This window comes from Amphiprion ocellaris, chromosome 23 (genome assembly GCF_022539595.1).
Source record: "Amphiprion ocellaris isolate individual 3 ecotype Okinawa chromosome 23, ASM2253959v1, whole genome shotgun sequence".
In the NCBI taxonomy this organism is placed as follows: Eukaryota; Metazoa; Chordata; class Actinopteri; family Pomacentridae; genus Amphiprion; species Amphiprion ocellaris.
Window position 1 is genome coordinate 15,674,562 of NC_072788.1, and position 17,377 is coordinate 15,691,938.

Genomic DNA, 17,377 nt, shown 5'->3' on the forward strand with positions numbered 1-17,377 from the left:
CAGTTGCCGCAAGAGCCAAGGCTTTGCTGAAACTCATCACCATCGAAACAAGTCAGATACCGCATTTATGTCAGTGACATTAAAATGAAGAAAAATTTTCAAACCGAACTCTTGATGAACTGCCTTGAAATGTAGCTGCTCATTACCGCCTAATCTACCAGAAAAAAACTGCAGATGCAACAGTCAGCAAGCCTTTTGTTTGCAACTCTACCTTTTGTGGTTTCCTGTGCTTGGTCGTCTTTTCTTGTTGGTGTTTGTGTCTCGAGTCAGTTTGTGGAGGTAATTGGAAATGTGGACGGTGGTTTTTCACAGAACTTACTAACCCATGTCTTTAACATTCGATCACCTTCATCTCTTTCTGTGCTGCTCTGCTTCACAGTAAAACCTTTTTTGCTGTCAATGCTATTTTCATATAACCCCATGGAAGTACCTGAATATGGCTGAGATTGGTGACTTCAATTTTCATGCATACATACTGTGAATAAATCTAAAATCACAGCTATTATGTAATTCAATGGCATGTACTTGGAAAAAAAACATGATTATAAGAAATGTATTTGTTAAAAAGTGGCTAAATGCAGCCATGGGAAATTCATTTTTCATGTGCAAACATGATTTCTTGCACTCCATCTCCCCCCATTTCACCTTCCATTTCTTCCTCTTTATGCACCTCTAAATCCTAATGTTTTATCTCTACATACATCCTGTTCTCCATCTTTCCACAATGCAGAATCCACTTCTACTTACCTCGCCTCGCCTTTAATCTCACTCTACACTTTCCCTGCAGTATTCCTTCTTCCATCGCTCCCTGTTTGCAGCGGTTGGGGTGAGGTTTAGAAGCAGGAGGAGGGGAGAGAGAAGAGCCGTCTGGAATCCATTAGCCAGTTGAGGCATCACTGTTTCACTGTGGGAACCTTATTGATTGCCCTCCTTTATAATTATTCCACCTCCAATCCCTCCTTCTGGCTCTGGCACCAATCATGCTTTCAGGTCCCCCCCTGCCTCTTTCACTTGCTGTTTTTGCTATTTCTGTCCCTCATTTTGAGTTATCATGCCTTTTTTTTTTACAATAATTTAACATTGTCCGCATGGTAAAACTTTTAACCAGTTCTCATACATGATATTGAACTAAATCTTTTGTACTATGGACTCTTAATCAGGCAAAACAGGATATTTAAAGATGTGACCTTGGTCTGTGGGAAATAATCAGATAGTCCGTGATTCTTGGTGTACTGATTTGAATAAAAATCAAGCCTTGATTCCATAAATAAAACTAGCGCTGTTTTTAAAACTCCTACTCCTGTGTGCTGTGTAGCAAGCATTATGGTATATTGTGTAATTCACACTGACTAAATACAAAAAAATAGCAAGAAACTGTGAGTATATAGCTTTTTGATTTGAAAGAGTTTATAATAATTTGGAAGCTGTTGAAGCATGTTAGTCTGGTTAAAACAGACGGTAATGAGACTATAAGAAATGAAAGAGGTTTAAGTTTTTTTTAACCAGCCTTCATTTTCTCACATAGCTTCTATCTGATTTCCTATTGTGATAATTTACTGTGTTTCTATAAAACCCCCAGGCGGGGGATGTAAACCATACTGGACGATCTTAGAGCTCTGGCTGCCCCTTTGTGCTCTCTGTTAGGATGATGCTAGTTGCAGACTTTAATCTGGCCAGTGTGCCAGTAAACGATGCACTACCACAGATTTGCAGGTAGAACTCACACTTCAGTAAGACCTCTCCATGCGCCATAACACTGTAAAACCAAAATGTGATTATATGAGACTAACTAGACTAATTATTTGATGCATAGGGCACACACTGTGTTGTTCGTGACAAACACGTCCTGTAAAAACCCAAAGACGATGAGAGAGACCCTATAGAAAGGAAGAAGTAAATGGTTACTATTTATTTATATTTTGCTTTCTTTACTTTTTACTCTTATCTCTACTGTTTTGTAACTGCCATTGGTTTGGTTCACGCCTCTCTTGATAGTTGACAGAGGTTTTTATTTGAAAATATACAGGACTTTTGTTGAGGTTTGGTTTTTAAGTACGCTTCTTTTGTTCCTTTTTAATTTGATTTATTCACATAATGTGGAAACAAATTATTGAATTGTTTGAAATTCAGTCATGCCATTAGGGTAAAACTGATAAAATAAATTCTGATTTAGCAGTGACTTGCATTAAGCAAAATATTTCACACTTGTCTTCGATATAATGCTGTTAATTTTATGGCTCTGCTTGTTTGTTTTTATGGCAAGGGTTATTATGCTTTGATGGCTATTTTTTGTACTTGTGTAGTTACATCTTTGTATTTTGTCTCTTTTAGCACTGTGTAAAATGTTTGAACTGTCCTCACCAGAATGTATTGCTTATAACATGCCATACATTTTGCTTCTTTACCATAAAATAGTCATCCTCTGCTGTGATGTTGTAAGTTTGCAGCCCTTTTCTGTAAATGTGGTGTTGGCGGTGGTTTTCTTGCTACATGCATTCTATGACTAAGAGTTTTCAGGTATGACTCATTCACAGTTTGCTGATTTGTCAGCCAACAGGCTGAATTCTACTTAAAGTTGGCTTTCCATGTTGATGGCAGAGTCGTCCTAGTGCTTGGAGGTGTATGACACTGTTAGTGGTTTAGTGAAGGTAATGTCATGAAGATGGGAAGCTAAAAATGGCACGACATCAAGCTGAGTGGAAAAGACATCATAGAAATGCTTGAAAAGTAAAATGAGCCATGATGGATGTGTCACCCTCCCAGTTTTAGGTTTACATGACAAAGGTCACCTCTTGCTTTTCTTCTTTGTAGATTTAGTGTTGGGGAGGCCTCAGAGCAGCCCTGCACCCTGCAGCATTGCAAACACTTTGACTGTCAAATAACTTGATTTAAATACTTAGAGGAAAGTTGAACTGTTTCCTGTGTGTCATGTGGGGATAGCTGTACACCACGGCAAAACTGCATATTTATTTAGGAAACAGCTGAATCATTAGTTTCTGAAATGTCTTTTGTTCATTTTTGGAAGGAGACAGTTATCTTTTTGGTTAGAAGAAACACATCAAGTTCATCTGCAGATATGTTACCAAAAGCATTAACTTTTATATACTTAATTTTAAATACTTATTGGCTGTCAGCATGATAGAGTTTAGTCTAATCATTTTCAAACATTTTTTCTTTCTATATTTCGGCACACTTGGCTCACATCATTTGCAAAATATATTAATCAGTTTCACCCACTGTTAAATTGAAAATAGCGATTACGTGGTTATGTATGTGCAGTTTTTATCTTTAAATATGCAGAACAATTTGCCCTGTACTATGTAGTTTTCAAAATGTTAAATGCTTTCTTAGTCCAACTGAAATTTGCCTGCAGCTCTTCTGTACCATTGAAGTAGAAGCACTGTCAAGAAATTAAGTCAGATTCACTTGTTCCATTTTTAAAAATTTAGATCCATAAACATAAAGTTTGAAAACAATGTAGAAGCATTTGTTAAATTTTTAGTAGTTTTCTGCCTTCAATGGATTTAGTTTCATATAGTCAAAAAATACAGTTTACATCACTGACATGTTTAAAGCTATAGGTTGTAAAAACCTAGATAGCAGAGATAAGTATGTGTACATATCCACTGAGTGCACTTTGAAGTCACTGTAACCTCAAGCGATCCACACCTCATTGCTGAGTTTCAAATATGTGTTGGCAGTCTAGGAACTATAGGTTTTTCTGCTGTTGCACTTGAGTTTCTGAAATTTTATAGTAGTAATATGTGTAATGATAAGTTAATCTGAAACTAGGAGCTTTTTCCGTTGATGCACAACTTGTTTTGACATGCCATTGACAGGAATTAGTTTGAGTAAAGTTCATTGTGTACACCTGCTTTAACCTGCCTGCTGCCATGAAAACACAGAAATACACATCACGACACTGGCCTCTGATTGAACACTCTGCCACTACACACTGTCAAGGCCACAGTGTGTGTTTGTGTATACATGCACCACTTTGTAGTGTAGTGTTTACTCTGTATGTGTTTGTGGTTGATAACCGGCCCACTCATGTTTTCTTCTCACTCTGTCTTTGCAGGAAGTTCGGGGAGCGCCCTCAGCCACAGCGCCTAACAAGGTGAGTGTGAACACACACGTGTTCTCTTTTAGATCTTGTTTTGTTGTCATAGTAGTATTTGTATGTCCCTGTTTGTTGGTACTGTAGACACAGTCTTGTGAATAACTACCGAAGAACTACCTCATTTTTAACTCCTGTTCTAAGTGTAATTATTGTACCATAGCCAGAAAATTTTATAACATTCACTGTTGACCAACTTGTCATTATTGGGATGCAGAAGCTCTTGTTTCTATTTGTGATTTCTAAAAGTTGGTGATGCAGTTTACATTTGAAATACATCTGTAATAATTATGCTAAATGTTATTGTTCTTGTTACAGCAGCATTGCATGTGTTGGCCTGATCAACCATACTTCTAGCTTTGGACATCTGTTATCTTTTGACCCTTGCTGTTTTACATCACTTTTTTTCCTGCTATCAATAGTTTATTAGTTAGATCTCTGTAGACTCAAGTCCTTTGGGACATGTGTTAATATAATAAACCTTTTTCTTCAGTTGTTTGTGGAGAAACGTGCCAGAGAAGTAATATTTCACCTTATCAAAGCATAGCTTTGACTAGTTAGGCTGCACGTTTTTGATTATTCTGTTCTTCTTAAGTTTGTTCCAAGTCATTTGGAGTAGCGTTCGGGTGAACACACAATGTTGATGGATGTTGTGGCTTTCTTATGGCGGTTTGTGTGTATGTGAGTTGGAGGCCAAATGGGTGTGTATGTGTACGCACTTGTTTGCCTCTTGGTGTTTGTCTTTGTTACTGGGAACAAGCATTGGTTTGCCTGTGTGTTTTGTGTCTGTGCATGTGCTTGGTCTTTGCGCGTGGCACTCAGCAGGGAAAATGAGGAGTTGCATATTGCCTGGAACAGCCAAGCATGGTTTTGGAAAAAGGGGCCCCAGCACCTTTTGATGTCCCCCCCCTCTTCATTCATGTGCTGCCAGTCTGCTGGCTTGCACTGGCCCTTCGATTTGTCTGATGGTTTTTGATGGCAAGGAACATGACGGACATGAAACACTCTACCCAGCAGCCGAAAGGCACAAACAGAACTGCTTGAGTGTGTTTGTATGTGTGTGTGGTTGTAACCTCATGTATCATGATGCTCTGTTCTGTGTGTCTATGAATCTGCCTTAGTGTCCTCATGGCTGCAAGTTTACGAACACCCACTATTTCCCTTTGAGCAGCTATAGTTCCCTGGTTTTCAGTTGGACAGAAACACAGATCGCTGAAATAGTGCAGCATCCTGCAGGGGGCTTTTTAGGGCAGCTAAAGCTCCAGGTCCTGCAGGGCAGCACTGTCAGGAAGGTTACTCAACTGGAAATACAATACATGACACACATACACTGGATATGAGTGCACATGCATGCACATACACATCTTAGATTCAGACAGATACACAAATCTACACGCAAACAGACACATGAGCATGCAGGCTGGATAAGCTGCTGCCTCTGTTGGGGGAGCTGCCACTTCAAGGGCCAGTTCTCCCAAACAAAAGAGGTAGGACCAGCTCTGCAGAATCCATCACCGCAGATGGAAAAGCTTCGCAGAAACCACTTTTCAGTTATCTACTTCTTTTGTCAAAACTTTCAAATTTGAACTCAAAATTAAGCCTAACAACGATAGATTTTGCTGCGACTATTATTCAATGTGGAGTTGCATGCTGGTGTGTTCATCTTTTGTTCATCAGTAGATTTTATACAATCTTTTTTTTAATAGTTTTTCCATCTTACTGTACAATAACACATTTATGGTTAATTCACATGTGAAATCCCTTGCTTCTCCATGACAACAAGAACTTAATGTCCCATTCAGCTTTCACTCTATTTAAATTATTAATCCACCAAGGAGGCGGAGTTCATCGATGATCGCCGTTGGTTTCTCTGTATGTCTGTTTCTTATCAACATTACTCAAAAACGGAGTAACAGATTTGGTTGAAATTTTCAAGGAAGTTCAGAAATGACACAAGGACCAGCTGATTAGATTTTGGCAGTGATGCTGCTTATAGTCTGGATCCACAGATTTGTTAAGGATTTCTGTATCATTACAAGATAGCAGCACGGCGTCACTGTAACTGTGACTACAAGTGAAGCTACGTCAGCTGCCTGCTGACGATGATTGCGATTCTGCCACAAATCAACCATTGCGGACTTATCGGGACTTACCCAATGGAAATGATACAAGGAACAATTCATTAAATTGTGGGGGTGTTTCTGAGTCCCATCAATTCCTGCCGCCCGCTCTGTATTTAGGTCATGCGATTCGGTATCCATACATAACATACACATGCATAACACGTCTGTGCTCAGTACAAGGTAGTTTTATTTGTGGGTACATCTATGTTATATTGCCGTGATTTCTGCCACAAATTTTTCCAAGATTTCATCCGTCCGAAATGATGCAGCGACTGAATAGCCTTGGCGGAGTACTGCGCTCTCTGAGTGCTTTTCTTGTATAAATTTGTTTTTATCCACCTCATTAGTTGTTGATGCCGCAGGCTGTAAGACAACTCACACAAGTGTCATAATGACAAGATTTATTAGCTCGTTCTTAGGTAGTAAAATATCAGAGCCAAGATTTAGTGCAAGCTATTGCAAGATCGTGTTGTTTCAAGCAGTTTTCTCTCAGTGTCTTAGAGGCTCACAAGCATCTTCTGGAGGTCAGACATCAAACACTGAGGCAGGCATTTATCTGTATGTTGCTTCTCCTAGACTCTTAAATGGAGCATATGTTTAAAAGGAGGCTAAGCAACCCAAAGTGGCGGCTTGTTAATGTTTTCACCCAAGCTTGACACGACAAATGTGTGTAATCTACCTTTTGTGATGCATAAGGGGACACACTAATTGCAGTCTGATCATCTTAATTGAGCTATTTCACAGTGCACGTGTGTATTAGTATGCCCCTCCACTCTTTGTGTGTGTTCGAGTGTGTGTTCACAGGGGGTCTTGTGACAGTCCCGCTCTGCTGTAGACGCTGTGGCAGATGTACAGGACAGATGCCTGTCTGCTCCGCTGCATCTGTAGCCGGGCTAAACCCAGCCCCCCCACATACACACACACACAAACGCACACCCCCCATCGTGCCTGTTTTTGAATCTGTCTCTTTTTGCAAATCTGTCTGGCACATTTTTTTCCTCACCTCTCACAGCATCGGTTCTGTTTCTCTCTCTCACTCAATCTCTCATCCCTCACTCGCTCCTCACCTCTGACACTCCTTCCTCTTCTCTTGAACTCGCACTTGCTGAATGCCCTTTTGCACATTTTCTCGACCTAAATACAGCCCAACAGAAATTAAACCTGCTGCTTGGATGAAGTTCCGATGTCACTTGATTCTTGTCCACCACTTTATCTGTAACTTTCTGTGTGGTTGTTTGCTTTTCTGCTATGGTGATTCAGCTCCTCTTGCAAGCCTGCGTTGTCATTGCTTGTCTCTGGTTGCTGGTTATATCATATGTGGGTGTGTCTGGTTCACTTGAAGTTGAAATGCCCTTTACCCATACGTTCTGTCTTCAGAAATAGGTCATTTATTGCTACTTCTACATTCAATGTATTTGTTTTTGATCGTTTGTAATTTACCCTCTCCTTAATAGTTTATTTCATGTTAAATTGCACAAAGAATTTTTTAACATGTTGTGTGTCTGCACGCTACTCTTGCACAGGAAGTTGAGCTGTGCGTTGGTCACTGTCTCTCTCACTTCTCCTTCCGACTTAAGCACTAAGGAAAAGATTGACTACGCTGTATGTGTGTGTGTGCGCGCCTGCATTCCACTCGGTGTAAGAGATGAGTGATCACTCAGCCATTGCTATTATCCCCCGAAGCATCACTGATCCCTTTACTTTCATGAGTATTAGTTTATGTACCTTCCCCCTGTCCTGAGGGTTTGTTAAATGTGTGACATCAGTCTTTTCTTCACAGATATCCATAATTATAGGCAGCTTTTTGGACAACAGTCCTCCCATTATTCTCCCGATTTTTACTCGTGTTTCATAAAGCCTTGAAATGATCTAAAAAGTTTTTTGACTGTGTTGCTTATTACTAGAAACCTCTAGTGTGACTGTGGTTTGTCATGTGCCTGGCAAAAGCTTACGCGACTACTTGTGCTTACAAGACGAATGTGCTGTGGTTACATATTTATTGATACACTCCTATACTGTGACTAGACCTTGTCATGTTGACAAAATTTTATTTGCACACATCTGCTTTGATGTGTTGTTGACTAGATTCACATGCACAAAATATTACATTTTTTGCCCCGATCCTGAAAATGAAAATATTAGGATTTTTTCCTGACAAAAGAATGGACATTTGGGTAGTGACTATGCACGACAGTAAGCGTAATCATTCTGCCAACAGAAGACAATGAGTCTGTCTTACCTTATTTGACAAAAATGCATGCATTATCCTGTTATCTTTGGTACGTATGAGTTTCCCTTGGTGTTGCCTATAACCAAAAATTCTTCTATGCCAGAGAAACCCTGCCATTAAGCTGCTCACATTGCTATGAAAATGAATAATCTTATTTACATGCAGCAGTACATTTCCAATGTTTTCTACTGGTGGCGGTGGCAGACTTGTTAGCCCATTGGAGTACAGCCTCCCTTTTTCATTACTTCTTGAAAAGGTTGGCATTGTGATATTTACACTTCTCTAAAAACTTGTTAATGTCAAAGTCCTTAATAATGATTAGAAAAATGGGCTTTTCTTTATTTTTTTTTTTTAAATTAACATTACTTTATTTAACTTGATTGGAGAATGTACAGTACTTGATATGTTGGTACTTGAAATGCTGCTCTTGTGTTATGAATGACCTGCCTATTTCAATGTCATGGGTTGCTTACAGAAAGCCCTGGTATTTTCCTAAAGGTTTATTTTTTTTCAAAAATCCTTATTTCTTAACACAGTCACAGTTTTAGTGATAATTTTTCTATCTGTGTTATTTAAAAATGTAACAAATACTTGTTTAAAGCTGTTAATATTTTCAAATTTGCATATAGAGCAAATTTATTTTGTGATGTCTCATAATATTTTAGATGTCTTATTCGTTATTTTATACATATTGCCCCAAATTTAAACTGACACATTTTGTATCTTTGTGAACTCAGAAATTTATATTAAAATTTAGTGGGAAACCCAACCCCACAATATTTTAATATGAAATTCTGCGGGTTTAAACAATGCTTGGCCACACAACACAAGTTTATAGAGATGGGTTTGTGTAATTCATTTGATCATAGGCTATCCTGTTACATGTAATCGTTGCCACATGTGGTGCATCTTTGTTATCTATTCAGAGGTTATTTTGGGGAGTTCTGAAGTGACTGTCAGTGTGAAAGAGGGCATTGCAGATGACGGTACATACAGAACCACAATGAGTAAAAGGCTAAATCTTATGCTGAAGTATTTCTGTCTTCATGGGGAATGGTCTCTCCCCAACCCAGCCACAGTGGTCTGGAATGGTTTGGTGAAACAGTGTTAACCACAAGCAAAGGCTATTGCACGTAACCTACCCAGCACTAGTGTTTGATTGTGGTGTCATGCAATAACTAAGTGGCAATGTTTCTGAATATTTGATAAAGCTATTTCCCTAATTATAAGGATGACTCAGATTGTGGCTGGTCTAATTCCATTTTCCATTCATGTGCTGTTTTACTTCCCTTTGTCAAAATGACAAGAGCTGATTGCAAAGTGTTGTTAACCTCAGCTCAAACACCACTGAGAAAGCACAGAGATCATAACACTGAACACATCCTCAGAGATTATCCATGACCTCACATGTCATTCCTGGCTACTTTAAGCTAATTCCAGTGGTTGCCTACAAGTAAAACTAAGAAACAGAAGTTTAATTTTATACCAGAAGCCATTAGAGAATAATTGTTAGTTTACCTTGTTAATAGACTTATAAATGCACTTTTTTGTACTTTTGTTTTGAACAGACTTTCCACTGCCATTAACACTTAAACATTTTTACTCTGAAGTTTTTAGATAGTTTTTATGAGTGGAAAATAATTGTGTATGTTTGGAAGCTTCAAATTGCTTTGAACAAATTGATTTAAAAAAAAAAAGAGATTGTATCCAACTATTATGATCAAAGGTATGGTGTAGCAAAATATAACTTTCCTCTCACCAGTGGTAGAGCTGCCACAATAGTCAATAATATGAGAACTTCTCTTCAATTACATTAATTTTTTTAAAGAAAAAATGAGCTTGAAATTCATTCATTTTAACTCTCTAAATTTCTTCTTTTTTTAAATTAAATTTTTACTCTACGATAGTAAAATGTGTGTCTTTGAATTGTGGACAAACAAGACATTAGAAAAGATTTTCTTGGCTAATGGAGACACTAATTAACTTTTTTTTTTTTTTTTAAACAATTTTCTGACCTTTTATCAATAAAACAACTAATGGATTAGAAGAAAATAATCAAACTGATTATTTGACAGTGAAAATAATTGTTAGTTGCAGTCCTCACCAATAGCTTGATCAACTTCTGAACACCAGTGCTGAGTACATTGACTGAATGTTAATGGGATGGTGGAAAATATGAAGTGATTGATATAGATACTGACTGTGTATAGGAAGGTGTGTGTCTGTGTGGGTCATATCTGTGATGTCATCCTTCCTGCAAGAGCAGCAGGTCAGAGTCACCATCAGAGGACTGACATGTGCCCTGCAGGCCTGACATCAGCAGGTCTGGACTGTGTGTTCTCTGTATAATCAATCAGAGCTGTGAGTACAGGAGTCTCCCTGGGGTTAAGTGCGTGCGTGCGTGCGTGCGTGCGTGCGTGCGTGCGTGCGTGCGTGCGTGCGTGTGCGTGTGTGTGCGTGTGTATATCTGCGTATGACGCTGGTGAGAGAATTGTTCACTTCCCCGAGAAAGATCACGTCCTTTAATGCAGTCACATCTTAAGCATATCCATACAAGTAAGTAAAATGTTTTAATCAAACCACTGCTTTTGACAGAGTTTGGCAGGAGCTGTTAGGGTCTTATTCCTGTCTTGATATAATTTTCTCCATATGGTGTTTAAATGGTATCAGGCTGCTTCTGATCATTTAAATGGCATCAAATGTTTGGAACACTTGGATTGCACCTCTAACAATTTCAGTTGTATTGACTGGCAATCAGTGATTTGGAAAATACTGAATGCACAACAAGCACGATCTAGCTTAGCCATGAGACTGAAGTATTGCTAAAATTATTGTCTCATCACACCGTGAAGCAAGAAATAAAGCACTTTGCAGTCCGTTATTGAATGGATAAACCACAATCACTCTCAGCCATCCTCCTCTTCTGTGTCCCCCTCCCACAGCTACACTGTGAGGGGCCCCTTGCTTTTCATAACAAAGGCCCTGTCTAACCCGAGCGTGCGGGCCAGTATTGCGTGGCAGAGTGGAAAGCTGTGTGAGTCTGAGTGGGAAGCCCTCTGAGCACCCCGGCGTGTCAGGTGTCACTAACATCTGTGCATATGTGGGACTTGGTGTGTGACTATCCACGCATCTGATGTGTCTTAATAGTGCATCTAAGCCTGATCTTTCACCTTCTGTGCTTTTCAGTTTTGCGTGAGTCCTCTGAAATACCGAAATAACTTTGGGCGTGTGTATGTAAAGAAGGTGGGGAGGTGTGTGGGGAGATGGGAGATTTTGGCAAAGTTGACAGAAGTAATTTGAGCACGGACCTTGCAACATTTTGACACGAGATGAGGAATCTTTGCTGGTGAGCTCAGCCCTGTTGTTTTTGTTTTTTCAGCTCTGGTGTTTTCTTTTCCTTTTCTCTCTTTTTTACCTCTCTGCCCCAGTCCCTGCTCTTCGTCTCCCCCTCTCCCTTCTCTTCTCCCCCACGCTCCTCTCCCTTGCTCCTCACTGTCCCTCTGAGGCGGTCATTAACAGTTCAGCCCACCCCCACCCTCAAATGGACCCAGCTGGGGGAGAACATAGCTTTTTGGCGAGCAGATTGTGCAGGCTCTGAGGCTTTCCAGAGGTCATTGCGAGAATACTGTATGGGTTTCTGTATGTTCTCATTCCATACTTGACACTTCAAGCGCCTTTATTTTTTTCCATCCAGCAACACTAAAGCATGGCCTTCTAAAAGCTGCTCGATAATCTTCACTGACCCCTACACCAACCCTAGAAGCTCCCTCTGCTTCAGCTTTAAGTTTCGTCACACCCGATATCACTTTACCTCATCTGCCAGATCACAAAATAGCCTCTTAATGAGTGTTTCTTTTCTGTCTCCCCTCTTTTCGTCTTGCAGAGAAGCAATGAGGAATTACCTGAAGGAGCGAGGTGACCAAACTGTTATGATCCTGCATGCAAAAGTTGCACAGAAGTCCTATGGCAATGAAAAAAGGTGAGTGGAATATAAACAGCATCCTCTTCGTTAGTGTCCTCCCTCTGTGAAGGTTTCTGCAGACCTTCATAATCCTTGGACAATAAATATAAGTCATTAAGCTTTTTGACAATTTAGTAGATTTATACTCCGTGTTTCCATACCACTGTCAAGCAAAAATGAAGCGAACTGTGTGAATTGAAAATGCAGATTAGTCTTGTTTCCATTTGCTTCTTTGGAGTGAATAAGTTAGGTTGCATAGTGTCATCAGAAGGTGGCGCTATAGGCTACGTTGCACAGTTGTAATAAACACAGCAGACGCCAAATACAAAACAGCGTGTTTGCCACAGGCTAGCAGCATGAAAAAGAAGAAAGAAAGAAAACTTAAACCATCTACGAGATATGTAAATTATAATTCTGCTTCCCATGATCCACATAAATTCTTGTTTGAAAAACTCAGAGACCACTACAGATAAAAACTTTTAAAAAATTGGGTTAGATTTCATGAACTTCTGAAAAAATAAATAATAAAAAAAATTCTCAAACGCAATTCTTAAGAAACGGCATGTAACACGTAATGGAAATACAGCCGTAGATGGAAAATGTGCCTACTCTAGGATTTATACAGTTGTGAAACCGTGTTTTTCTCATTTTAAAAGGAGCACTTTGACTTTTAGGGAGAAATCTTTGGGCAATTTCTAGCATCTGCTGGCTACATTTGATACTGTATTTGATGTTATAGCCAGCAGTTGCTTATATTAGCTTAGCATGGAGACTATAAACAGCACCTTGCTTAACCTGGCTTTGTCTGAACACAATCAACCCACCAGCACCTCAAAAGCTCACCAGTTAGCATGGTACAGTTTGTTTGTTTAACCCTCACAAAAACTAAAAAACAGAAACAACACGTTATGATTTTGTACTTAGATACAGTATTCTTTGACCAACAGCGTACTAGCTGCTGCTGCTTCCTGTTCTTTGTGTTAAACCTAAATGACCAACTGCTGGTTTCCATCTTAGAGAGATATAGCTGAATGTCATAGGAGTTACATCAAGACCACAGCTTCAATCCTGTAAGAAATAATACCATTTTGACCACTGTATTATACCTCCTATGTTGTAGTGCATAACTAATGTAGCAACATACGAAGCCTTGTTTTTCAATCTGTCTGCCTTTGAAAAGTCAACCCCTTTATGGAAAAGATTTATGGACAGATAGCCTACATCACTCAAGGGGATCAGGCTAAAGAGTGGATGGAAAACATCCATTCCAACTTGCCTCTGTTCCAAGTGGTTATCTTGACCCCTCTGAACTCCCATATCGACAGAGGTCAGAGGAGGAAATGAGTGGTGACCTTTTGCAGGAGGCTATGTTCAGGTGAAGGCCACAGAGAGCAGGAAGAGGGGAGCTGGAAGCTTTGAAAATAAGGGAGAATAAATTCTCCAGGGGGAATGTCCTGGTGGAACCACAGAGTATTTACTTGTAAGGCTTCAAGAGCAAGATTGTATGGGTCTTAGAGGTTCACAGGGCAACCTAACCTGTTTTTACCCTGCTTTGTTGTAAGAGTGAAGGGTGATCACTGGCTGTCACAACACCTACTCTTTTTTTCCTACTCTGCTCTCTTGAACTTGTCTCTTCTTCCTCAAACCCTTCCTGTAACTCTGCTCTCACCTTTCTACTTCTCACTTTCAGACTTTTTATAGCTTTTTCCTAACCCCCTCCACCTCTTGCTCATTTTGCAACTCTCTTCAGCTCTCCATTCTCTGCTTGTTTTCTTGGCCAAGCTGCAGCGCTGCTTGCGATCTCATCAGGCCTATCTCTTGGCAAATCAGCCGTTGTACGCCAGCTCTGAGACACCTCTGAGAGTTGGAGCACAACAGGAGAGAAAGAGAGGGAAAGAGGTTGAGACTGAGATGAATTCCTCAGATAATTTTTTGCTGTCTTGTCCAGTTAAAGTGACACCAGTCAGGCAACGAAAGGAACCATTCAAACGCTCTTGTCACATATGCGTGCTTGTACGGAATCAGCTGCCTCGCTGCTGGTTTGTGAGTTGCTCAATGGCATGCCAGTACAGGGCTTGAATTTGTAAAGATCACAGCTTAAGTAACCAATAGACCATCCGGCCTCATACCGAAAAGTGTCTGAATGAGTCTGCTAAGCAAATCCCAAAGGTATCTCTGCTGTATCACAGCCACAATCACTGTATTCAGATCCACAGTCAGGTATGTGTGCATATCAATGTTTCAACATTCTTTGGCCTGCGCACCCTGTGTTCGTGTTTTTTTATGTGTCTGTCTCGCATCTCTGATTACTTCTTTCTGTATTGTCACAAGGGAGCCCAAGAAACCCCAGAAAGTGGGTGCGTGGAGAATTTTAATGTGCCGTCTCCCTCTTTCTAGCTGCCTCTTTCTGTCTGCGCTTTTTATAGGAGGTGAAAGTAGACAAACACCCACAGAGACAGACACTGGTGTTGCGAAATAGGTCGCTTTCCAGTTCCACACTGACGCACATGAATTTATTTGAAGTGTGCTGGTTCAGGAATGACTTGATTTCTCTTCTACCAAAAACTGAAGTTATCACTTTTTTGTAATGACGTTTTTTTTCCTGACTTTTAGTAACAATATTTCAGGAGAGAAGAACAGGAGAAGTATGTAGTCTCTAAAATGGAAGAAAAGTTGCTATTTATTTGAAATACTGGTTTATATTTCCTCAATAGATCATTTCTTTGCTGGACTGATCATGGTAACATCTGCTAGATTAAGTTTGACAGCCTCAAGATAGAGGGTTTAGAGCAGTTGCACAAAACAGCACGTTGATACAGGTTTTTGACTGTGATTGAAGCTTGGTACAGGTCTGCCCTCTTCTGGTCTAAATGAAGAGATGCACCTTATTTGGTTTCTATTATTATTCCAGCTTTTTGAGTTCCTCACGTAGTTGCTTTCATAGTTGGGTCTTTGGACATATGCTGTTCAAATGTATTATTTCTGGTTCAAGGTTCATGTGTTTTATTATTTTAACACATGCTTTGTGCATTTTTTTTTTTAAACTTAAATCATTTTAATATGAACGACTCCAACTTTTCCACTGTTAGCACTTGTGCTACCAGCCTTATCAGCTGGTTGCACCAGCACATGATTTGATGTGCCCTTCACACAGCATAGTATTAATCAACCTGATATATAGTTGTCTTACTTTGCATGTATTGATGTAAAGATTGACTCTGACATCCATCCATCCTTTATCTACACACCGCTTATTCCTAATTAGGGTCATTGGGTGGCTGGAGTCTATACCAGCTGACTTGGGGTGAAAGCAGGAGACACCGTGGACAGGTCACCAGTCTATCACTGGGGTACATATAGAGACAATCAAGCACATTCACACCTACGGACAATTTAGAATAATCAATTAACCTCAGCATATCTTTGGACTGTGGGAGACTCTGACTTGAAACTTGATTTTTTTTTCTAAATACTTTAACAGGTGAAAGTACACATTAGCTAGACAGCTGTGCACACAGAAGCCTCCAATCCTCCACTTTGTTACTGCAGTGCACACAAGTCAGTAGGTCAAAAATTGCCTGGACCTGTGCCTTCATTATCAGATGTATCTGAGTCAGGACCTCTCCCTTTGCACCTTCCTCCTCCTTTTTCTCTTCTTATTTTGTTTCTAATAATATTAACAATAAACTACTTAATCATTGGTACAGCTGAAAAGACTGTTTCAAGTGTCAGGCAGGCGTCACCTCTACAAATGTCACTACTTTGACGATTGTGTCTGAAACAGCTATCATCGTTTCTCACGTTGTCTTGGGATTTGAATTCAAGAAATCATGCGTATATGTGCTTGTGTCCAGGTTCTTCTGCCCTCCTCCCTGTGTGTACCTGATGGGCAGCGGCTGGAAGAAAAAGAAGGAACAGATGGAGCGAGACGGCTGCTCTGAGCAGGAGTCGCAGCCTTGTGCCTTCATTGGCATAGGCAACAGCGACCAAGAAATGCAACAGCTCAACTTAGAGGGAAAGGTACAACACTTGCCCACACGTACTTGACGTCACTCTGTCATTTCGCTTCACATTTAGCAGCCGTAGCTATGCACCTTGCCTCCAGGAGCTTTTCAGTAATAGTACAGTAAATTTCTTATATACCTTTCGTGCATTTGGAGGTTTTCTATTGACAGTGGTGATGAGTAGGCATTGAAATTTTGTGTAAAATATGATTTAAATTGCTTTTAAATTGCTATTTTAAATGGGAATGGGGGCAGTGTCCTTGTATAACAGTGTTTTATCTGACGAGTGACTGTACATTTTTTGGAAAAGTTCCACAGATTCAGTCATTAACAGTAAAAAAAATTTAAAAATCTAATGATTTATTTCCTTTCTGTTTCTTCTCCTCCCTCCCCAACATCATCATATTAATCGCCAGAATTATTGCACAGCCAAAACCTTGTACATATCTGACTCCGACAAAAGAAAGCACTTCATGTTGTCTGTCAAGATGTTCTACGGCAACAGTGCTGACATCGGTGTCTTCCTCAGCAAGAGGATCAAAGTCATCTCCAAGCCCTCGAAAAAGAAGCAGTCCCTCAAAAATGCTGACTGTGAGTGTGTGTTTGAATCTCATACAGACGATGTATATGTTTGGCCTGTGACCTTCATGGGGCCTTAATTTATTCGTTTTTTTACGTTGGAAAACACATCATGAGTGAAAAAGAGTCAATAGGCTGGCTGACCTTTTCCACCTTTAAACTGCAGTGCATTTTACGTGCTCACTTATTTCATTTCTTGTCTTGTTCTGGCATATTTCTCTGCCTTTACTACCTGTTTAAATTTCCATCACTGTTTATTGTATCCTCACTGTATTAATTAAGTTTAATTTAATACTAAACTATTTCAGTAGTTACATTCTCGTGTAAAGCACTTTGTTACTTTTGAAAGTTGGTGTGTAGTAT

At 39.8% G+C, this 17,377-nt stretch overlaps 1 protein-coding gene across 2 annotated transcripts in view; it reads left to right on the top strand.

Annotated features, from left to right (window-relative positions):
* Window positions 1-17,377, top strand: part of rbpjb (recombination signal binding protein for immunoglobulin kappa J region b) — a 90,338-nt gene that overhangs the window by 62,712 nt on the left and 10,249 nt on the right. For both annotated transcript variants that reach the window (XM_055008044.1, XM_023277306.3), the window contains exons 2-5: window positions 4,079-4,117; window positions 12,354-12,449; window positions 16,286-16,451; window positions 16,852-17,026. In XM_055008044.1, coding sequence (XP_054864019.1) covers window positions 12,361-12,449; window positions 16,286-16,451; window positions 16,852-17,026 — 430 coding nt within the window. In that variant the 5' untranslated portion in view covers window positions 4,079-4,117; window positions 12,354-12,360. The remainder of the gene's footprint in view (window positions 1-4,078; window positions 4,118-12,353; window positions 12,450-16,285; window positions 16,452-16,851; window positions 17,027-17,377) is intronic.